General features: G+C 42.7%; 1 protein-coding gene across 2 annotated transcripts in view; it reads left to right on the top strand.

Moving 5' to 3' along the window:
- The first annotated feature begins 7,981 nt into the window (after positions 1–7,981).
- Positions 7,982–9,830, top strand: part of glra3 (glycine receptor, alpha 3) — a 36,167-nt gene continuing 34,318 nt past the window's right edge. For both annotated transcript variants that reach the window (XM_028975745.1, XM_028975744.1), the window contains exon 1: positions 7,982–8,294. In XM_028975745.1, coding sequence (XP_028831578.1) covers positions 8,224–8,294 — 71 coding nt within the window. In that variant the 5' untranslated portion in view covers positions 7,982–8,223. The remainder of the gene's footprint in view (positions 8,295–9,830) is intronic.

The raw sequence follows: 9,830 nt of genomic DNA, 5'->3' as shown, positions 1-9,830 counted from the left end.
AGGAAGTGAGTAAAATAATGAAGAAAAACAGTCTGATTGAAAAAGAATACCTTTTATTCATAAAATTGAAGTAGAAGAGAAGAATCTGGCTTCACATGCACAGCAGATGTTGGTGACTCGGTCAGCAAATTTCATTTAAAACACAGCCGGTCCTGCCTTGCTGAGCCTTGATGGCCCATTTGGCAAAGACTGTGAAATGAACTGACAGCAGTCTGCTCCATAATCAGCAGGTCTTTGATTTACCTGTACAAGATAAACCGGGTCGCTGTCTGCTCCGTCTGATTATTTGTGCAGCTGATGCAGACCTATCTATATTACAAAAAATCACACACACACAGAACTCTCCATATTAAGTTACTTAGTTAGAAAAATTGGATGTTTTTAATGATTTTTTTCTTTATGTACAAATGTGCTTGTATTCTGTCATAAAGAGCTGAATAAACTGTCTTTGACCTTAAGAGCTTGATAACCATTCAGAGGTGACATACACAGGGATCAATTAAGTGTCATGAAGAATTCTTAACTTTGACTGACCTAGACACCTGAAAGTTTCATGGAGCTGAAGTGTTCCGTTACTCTTTGTTCCAGATAGTTGCAGACATCTTGTATCTGCTGTGCTGACTTGTCTCCTTGTACAAAAATAAAGCTTGCTCAAATTGGCTCCAATGAATCATCTAGGTTATTTCTATTAAGAAGAAAATTCTCATAACACATTCCAACTCATAAATATTGATGCTTCAGACAATTCTTGAACATTTTTGTTCTGACATTTATTCAGAACTGCTGAAGCAATCCATTGTAAAATCAGTTGCACAGCTCTTTGTGTTTTCTAATCCCTGTATAGTGACATGAGTGTAGCAGAGCATATGGGCCTGCATGCCAAACACCCCCTGACTACTGAAGTGAGGCGGATCATGTCCGTCATGGTGAGTGTGTGTCTGCATGTGTGTGCAGGCAGGATTAGCAGAGCTCGACGGACTGTAATTAAACAAGCAAAGTCTCCTACAATGGAATTGTTTTCTGATTAGAAAAGGGGGTGGTAGTCTGCTGTTTCTTCACAAAACAGGCTGGGTGACTGATATTCACACAGCGGGAGCAGTGGTCAGTTATACTAATGATCTGGGTTCAATACAGGGAATGGTGTGTTCAGGTATGGACTGATTAGACAGCCTAATAAGCAGGCCTCTCAAAATCAGCTGGTCAGTGGAGCAGCAAGATCAATTTCTGGCTTTCATTGTTGAGTAATGCTTGGCCTCCCAGGTGGACTACTGGGGCTGATCCTCACAATAAAGGTGAATAAAGAGGTGAGGAATGGATCACTGTTTATCAAAACACCTCAATCATAGGCATTTACATTTGGAGGTTTTGAAGACCTTTAATGACTCAGCCTTTTGAACATCTAGTGGAAGTTCTAATGGAAAACAAGAAGATGGTAAGAGGTGATTCCAAGCTTACTGAGCACATTGCTCAGTGATTGAGTTCATCTAAGACAAAGCTCACCTCAACTCAAATTAAGCAAGATGTGTGGTCTCTTCCACTCCACAGTGTCTTGTCTCTGTAAATTGATTCACATTCATAGAGTAAAAAAGAAATACTCACCAACTCCTTTGCATACTCCTGAAATTGACTTTCTCAAATTTACACTCGCTGAGATGGTGGTACCAGTCGAGCAGTGCTGGAGGATTGGAGAGATCGAGGTGCAGAGCGAGAAGTATAGAGAGATCTGAGGCAGGAGGGTATTTTAAAGCAGTTGAGTGGTGTGGACATGTGTCCTCTGCATTTAACCCATCACCCTTAGTGAGCAGTAAACCACCATGAAAGGCGCCTGAGGAGCAGTGTGTCGGGACCTCAGTTGCGCCTTGGCAACTCATGATTTGAACCTGCAACCTTTTGGCTACAAGCCTGCTTCCTTAACCGTTAGGCCACCACTAACCTGTCATAGCACCAAACATGTTACTTGAAATCAACACCAATGACCCAGACTAGTTGGCATGGCAGTCAGTTTATGGTATGATTTTATGTAAAAAGTTGTACAAAAAAAAATGATAAATTTGGATCTGGAGGTAAGAATCTTGTAAGGTGATACATATAGAATCATTTTTGGCCCATTCGACAGGATATATGCATATATTTTTATATGCGTCTATACTTTTTATGTTTTGACTGACATTGTGCTTAGTTTACATGAGATGTAGCATCTGTATCAGTCAGAGAAGCCATGTGTGTCCATGTGGTGACAAGCCAACAGCTGGGCCTGTTATCTACATCTTGTTACGTGGTGCCTCTGACAGATTAGGACTTTTTTTACAGAAAAAAACACCATTGAGTGCCGAGGAGGATGCAGCTGAGCGCAAAACAAAAAGTGTCCACGGGGAGTCCGGGTGAATTAACCGTTGCCTAATGCAACTGCTCAAAATTCATTATATTTTTAATTTAGCACTCATTTTGCTGTCATGAAATGTCCTCATATGTTTTGCTGCAACCCCTGTGATGATTACCAAAAAATACCAAACCTCTGTGAGTCACTGTACTAAGTTTTCGAAGAATGCTTGCCCAGATCCTTTTTCTGTAGGTTGACGCAATGAGTGCGGATTATTTCTGAAGTGTTTCCTGTGATTTTTGGGGGTAGTGGCACAACAAGATTGTCACTACAGGTTTAAAAATGACTAATGACAGATACAAATGTAACTGATAAATAACTGGACCTTACAAGCATTGATGTCACTAATCCATTTGTGTAGTAGAATACAAAACCTTGATAGCTCAAAAAAAGGACTCTTACATTATTCAGCATGATCCCTGTTACAAGAAACTAAAGAAAAACCCTAAATGCATGCTCCAAAAATACAACTACTGCTGATTCTTTGAAGCTAATAAAAACATGAAAAAAACTCCAAAAGTCATCCCATGATGTAACAATACTCACTGGCTTCCAGCATTAGCTGGACATGATTACTGGTCCCTGGGCACTGAGTGCAGGCTCCGCCCCTTCCCGATTCCCTACAACCGTTTTTCCTCCTCTAAAGGAGTGCCTGTGCCAGTGCTCCGGGTCCGGTCCTGCAAATCTTTCAGTGTCACTGTGTCTGCATGTATGTCGGGTTGGTGTTGTGGAAGGTGTGTGTTCTGTGTTCTGGCGTGACCATGGTCTTCCCTATAAATTCCTGCTGTGTGTTCGTGCCAGTGCTTTTGGTAGGACTCGCGGCCTGAGTCGGTGTGACTCATAGTCTTGGTAATATGTATGGTAAATATATGGTAAAGTTAACATGTCACGTGTTACAGTTGGTGTGCGACAGTGGAGTAAGACTTTCCCCGTTTCCACTTACCCTTTCCCAAAGTAGAGCCTTAAATTTTTTTACAGTATAACAATAAACCTGTTTATTTTCCACCTGTGCCTGGGTCGTCCCCTTCCTTGGTGTCGTGACACGTGACCATCTTTCACCACCAAGGCTTTGTAACATGTTTAAATAATTTTTTTCTGGTCAGCAAAGTACAGTACATTGAGTGGGTGCTTTGGGGTTAATGTCTTCAATATTTAGTTGAAAATTTTGTGATTGTGACCTTTAATAATTTATCAAGTTACACTTCAATATAATTCATCTATATTCATCAATTCATTCAATAATTGTTAAAGAACAAAATTCTATGCCTGACATGAAGCATTTTCCTATATTCGCCTTTTACAGTTTCTGTCTTTCTTTCTTTTCTTGTTTCCATTTGGTTTCCATTTCCGCTAAAGGATCTTATTCAAATGCTAAAGAGGAAAAAGTGTCAGACAAAAATGTCACCATAAAATTTTTTAATCTTCTCTTCATTAGACCATCCCATCCAACCATGATGATTCTGTGCTGCATAGGTGATCTTAATGAATCTGGGATTATGTGCCTCATCAGTGATGCAGACGATTTGGAACATGACACACCCCGTTAGCGAGTCCCCAAGTAAATCAGAGCTACTCTGAGGTTTCCTGAATTAGCATTTCCCCTGACTGCTTAATACGGCACCAAGCTGAGAGGTGGTGTGTAAAAAGAGATATGTACGACTCTGCACTGCACTGTTTTGTCATCAGAAAGTGAAGTGATCATCACTTGTTGTGTGCAGCACAGCACACAGTGCACACAGTAAAAATTTGAGCAGTGGGCAGCCATGACAGGTGCCCAGAGAGCAGTGTGTGGGGACGGTGCTTTGCTCAGTGGAACCTCAGTGGCAGATCTGGATTTGAACCGACAACCTTCTGATTACGGGGCCGCTTCCTTAACCGCTAGGCCACCACTGCCCCAGCGCACCGAGTGAGGTTGGTGTTGTGTAGAGGGCACTGCATTCGAATTACCATCAACCATCCAGAATGATCATTGATCTCAATATGGTGTTGAAAAAACGATCATTGTATTTCTCATTCCTACTATAAGTGTCAGTCTTATTTTGAGGTGGCAACAGATGAGAAAAGCCAAATTTTCGAAATATTATTGAACAAATACATTCTGGCTCAGAAGAGTTCGTCCAATTTTGCTCCCAGATTACAAGTTCCAGCCCAAGCTTGCTGATTAAATGACAACAGTGTGGGCATCAAGTTCATAGCACAGAAAGTGGCACTGCCACTGATGAAGCATGGTGTCACATATAATCACCCAATCCCAGGCCGTCCACATGACAGCTCCATCATTCTGGTCACCCAGCTCAGAGCGAGAGCAAGTGATGGAAGAGATCCATCTAATTTCTCAGAGCCTGTGGGCTGGCCGTGCTCCCTGCCCCCACTACTCAGCTGCTTCTCCATGCAGAGGGCAGATTTATGATGGTTAAGACGCAAAAGTCTTAATTGCATACTTCATCTTCCAGCCAGTGATAAAGGTCTACAGTAATCTGCAGGAAAACATGACTTACTAAATCTTACACGTTTTTTTCTTCTTTGTTGACACTTTTTATGTGGACATGTGGCCAGGGTGGATTAAGTAAAACCAGTTGGCGTCTGGAAGAATGACCCTTGGTGTGGAATTAGTTTTAGACCAGAGAGAGATGAACTTTGAGGTCCACAATCAGCCAAAAAGGAGTCCAACGTGGCTCCCATTGACTGGTGCTGCATCTGTGCTGCTGTCCAGGGATGTATCAAGCTTTCTGGGACAAGGAAAAATGATCTCAGTTAATAACTGAAACAACAAAGGTGAGTACACCTCTAAGTGCAAATTTCCAACTTGTGCCCAATTAGACATTTTCTCTCCCTGGGGTCACATGACTCGTGAGTTACAAGGTCTCAGGTGTGGTTGAGAAGCAGGTGAATTAAACTTAGGGTTATCGCTCTCTTCAGTCTCACATTCGTAATTCTTGGCCTAAATGAACACTATTTTTAATGCTGATTAAATGCATCTCCAATGCATTTTAACATAGCAGCTCTCATCTCTGACAACAACTAATATATTTGCAGTATGTATAGCATTAGTCTCTGTGTGTGTGCTTTCCTCCCAGATCAGGGATAATATTCAGTTTGCTCTTGAAATCACATCCCCGCCCTTGCAATGCCAATGCTGGTGTCCTACTATCCATGTGCAAATATTTACCCTCGGCACCGCAGCCTTGCCCAATATAATTAGTTCTAATTCCTGGCAAAGCTCATTAACTATGCAAATGCTGTTATCTCTGAAAACTATCTCAGATGCCATCTGCAACGTGACGTCTGGTGCTGAGGGATGTTCAAAAAAAAGTTTAAAAGATGTCCATGGCTTTGATCAAATAATTCCACTGAGACTCTGTGGAAGTGCCATTAGATATGCACCGTAACCAGCACTGACATTAATGTAGGAGGGAGAAGCACCCAAAAACGAACGGCTCTCTTTTTAAAGCCCCACCAACTCCGCACTCCTGTTTTTCTCTTTGGATCTTCCCATCAAAATTCTACCTATCTTCATCTTTTTTTTCTCACTTCGGGCAATGTTCTGCTTCTCGAGTGCTCACTCTTCGACAGCCCTCCCAAAGTCTAAACTGCATTTCTTCAAAGCACAATAAAGAGCCGTCAGTGGCAGTTTGATGAACTCTGCAGACATAGACGTCTGTTTGTGCCTGGGAAAGAGAAATCAGATTAGAGCCAAACTGCTGTTATTGCAGCTGACCACCTTGAAAAAAACTATCCACCTCAGACACTGTTCAGTTCACTGTTCACTGTTCAGGCCTTATTGGGTCTTCTGAGACTTGTGTTCTGGACTTCTGAGAATGTATGGGAAATACAAAAGTACAAACAGAAGACTCTGCTTTTATGTATTTATTTTTCTGTTTTCATTTTGCAGACAATGACATATTGCAGTTTAATATTGGGGCTTGTTCTACATGATCATTGGAGTAAACATGAGTAGGCTCCTCCCTGGGGCTTTGATCTCTTGATGGCCATCATATGGTCAACAAGGTTACTTTTTCATTTTTCCGGAAAATGGGGCTGTCCACTGTGGCCAACGGAAGGAAGATGAGGTTGCACCTGCCAGCGACAGCTGAACACAACTTGCCATTCACAACATATTTGCCTCAATATGGAACTCCAAATCCCTCAATATGGAACTCTAAACCCCTCAATATGGAATTTTGATAAGAAAAACAAATCCAAAGCAGGCGCATCTAGTGCTCTCTGCTTGGCACAGTGTGAAGTTTGAGCGCTCGCCCACGGTGCTTATCGGATGATGGCAGAGCCCTGGAACAAACTGGCTCCACCATTCTTGGAACAGGAATAAATGTGAGCAGGACATGGACCGAAAAAACTGGCCTTACAGACAGCTGTTGTGAACCCGCAACACACACAGGACGTGGAGTTCCGGTTTCTGCAGCGCGCACAGGCCGAGCGACCGGAAGACACTGTAGACTGGGATGCTATGAATTATGCACATGCTGTCATTTGAAATAAATGACAATGGCGGCAGCAGCAATTATTCACCGACACGCGTGATTTATACTCTCACTTGAGGTGAACTACAATACTTCTGAGAATAGCCTTTAGGGATAAATCAATATGGATCCTTTATATTGGGATACATGTTGGATTTTTATCAGCTTCAGATACCTGTAAGGGCAGTGGTGGCCTAGCAGGTAAGAAAGCGGACCCGTAATGGGAAGGTTGCCGGTTCACTGCTCCCCGGGTGCCTGACATGGCTGCCCACTGCTCACCAATGGTGATGGTTAAAGGCAGAGGACACATTTCGCTGTGTCACCATTCACTGTGCTGCAGTGTTTCACAATGTCGAGACTGTTCAGCACCACAGAACTGATTTTTACACTGGAAAGGGCATTGATTCTTTAAACAGAGTGATCTGCTAGTTTGAGAGAGAGAGCTAAACTCTCCTTCATGTACACAGAAACACTCAAACATAGACAGCCATGAAGGCATAACAAAACTTGTAGACTTGACAGGATGAAACTGTGATGTTTCATTTCTTTTTTTTTAAGTAAACAAGATTTTCAATCTCAATCGATCTCTCTCTTTTTACCTTAGAAGCAATGCTTTTTTTCACTCACTTGAGTAAAGAATTTAAAGCACTTACATGCGTCCTTTCACCCATCCTGCCAACAGAAGAGCTACTGCAGCTCAAATTGCTCAAATGCACGTTCTGATATGTATTGTACTTTGGTGTGGGGCTGGATAACTGTAGAGCCTAAAAATCGTTTTTTAAAAAAATGGCTTGAAGATAACACCAATGTGTTCAAGGTGTTATAATGTGTTGGTATAACCAATCCAGTACATCTAACAGGACACAAAGATGGGTGGTAGTAGTCTAGTGGGTAAGGCACTCGCCTATATGTCCCTGAGCAAGACACTTAACACTTGTCCCTATAGCTACAAATTGTAAGTCGCTCCAGATAAGGGAGTCAGATAAATGCTGTAAATGTGTAAAGATCAGGTTATCTCCCTCTGGAACGCATGGTTGAGAAGTAATCCCTCCACGTAGAGCGCATCGCGGTGGACCCCACCACCCAAGTGGCATTTGGAGGACCGCGCTGTCAGTCAAAGGGCTGCCGGGGCGGGTCCACGCTGCCCCCGCTGCGAGGGACCCTTCAGATGTCAGTGCACGCGCCGTGCGCGCTCCCTGCCTCGCCCACCCAGAGACGGGGCGTGAGACACGGCGAGCGCGACGCTCCGGTATAGGCTATGAGGGAGCCCGGAACTGCTATGTTCGGGTGCGTTCGGGAGCGGGAGCGCTGTCCGGGGTGCTGAAGTCTTTTCGGGCGTGTGAGCCGCACAGCTCCGGCGCTGAGATGACTCGGAAGGGGCTGAGCTCCGTGGCGGTGTGGGGATTCCTCGCGTGGGAAATGGTGGTAATGTTGAGGTAAGAGTTTCGCGTATCAATGGACTTGCTGATCCGCTCGGTAAACAGAACTAAGTATTATAATTATTAGTATATGATTATTACTACTAGCAGTAGTAGTGGTAGTAGCAGTAGAAAACGAGACCATAGATGATAGTGAAGCTTCATTAGAATAACTCTGCTTTATTCTAACGGAGGGGAAGGTTACTGTTCCCCCCAAATCCCTCATTACACCCTCCACGTGTTTCACGAGAGAAGTTCTTCCTCCTGCTTTCAGCTAACAGGTGATGTCTCAAACCAAGTCGGCAAAATGAATAATAAGTTGTTGGACAGCAAAGGGATTTTTGACTGCTAGAAACTTTCTGGCTGCACATTAAAATTCGACTTCAGTGAAAAAAAGGCATGCAGGGCTTCAGTTGTCAAAAACGGGTCTAAAGAGCGCAGTTACGCACAGCGCCGTAGCACGTGTTACGTAATCTGGTGTTACAATGGCACAGTGTTCGAGCTGATGAAATATTAAAGGATGAGTAGGACTACAAGAGGGAGAGAATTCCTGCCCCGAGGTCTAGCTGCTTCTGTCTTTATCTTTCACAAATCTCCATATTTAATTAGTATAAAAAAATCTTTTTATGCACACAATTGGCCTGAAACCGAAATACAAAACTTAAACAACAACAATCATCTGCCTAAAGAGTGATAAACAGAGTTGCTGACCTTGATCAAATAAATTTCAGGCTACAGCCTTACAATTTTCCATGAAAGTTTTTAGTAATTTGTGTTGACAATTTGTGTTGTCAATCAGCACCCCTGTCACCACTCCTGTGGGATGGGAATCCTTAATCCTCATCTTGCTCCGCGATGACACCATGCTGGGTGGCTAATAAAACTGATATGAGGGCCAAGTCGGATGTAACAGACCACAAGTTGATGATTTATTCATCTTTCATTTGTTGGTGATACTCAAGTCCACGCTCAGGCTCAGTCCTGCATTATTGACGTTCCCAAGACCCTGCGACTAAAGTGCGTGTTCTGTGCCATTTAGGTCACCATGTGAGTTGCAGTAAATCTATTAATAATTTTAAGTTGTACAGTTTTCTGATTCCTTCATGTCAAATATGAGATGGAACAGGACCAGCACATCTGTGTCATTGTTAGAAAAAGAGCATTTTAAAATGCAATAATTCAGATACAATGCAGCAATTATCATTCACAATCACAGCAATTATCATTCACATAGATTCACAATAGCCTGTAATCTTACACATGTGTGTTAGTTTGGTATGGGGGTGCATAGATTCTTAATAATATGAAATAATAAAAATGGAAGACAAATTGATGAACTGCATAAATGTTTTTTTTTTTTTTGATTGGTGAATGAAGGCCACCTTTATTCCAAACATAAAGGCTTTTATTGACAATATGAAATTTGCTCTCTCTGTCCACTGAAATGATTGACTTGTTGGGAGGGTCCTGGTCGAACATATCTTACACAACACATGACAAAATGTAATAAACCACCCCCACCCACCCCCGCTGACCTTTTACTGCTGAGGGGCA

This window comes from Denticeps clupeoides, chromosome 4 (genome assembly GCF_900700375.1).
Source record: "Denticeps clupeoides chromosome 4, fDenClu1.1, whole genome shotgun sequence".
Taxonomy (NCBI): Eukaryota; Metazoa; Chordata; class Actinopteri; order Clupeiformes; family Denticipitidae; genus Denticeps; species Denticeps clupeoides.
Note: the sequence above shows the minus strand (reverse complement) of the source record. Positions and strands in the feature narration are given on the sequence as shown.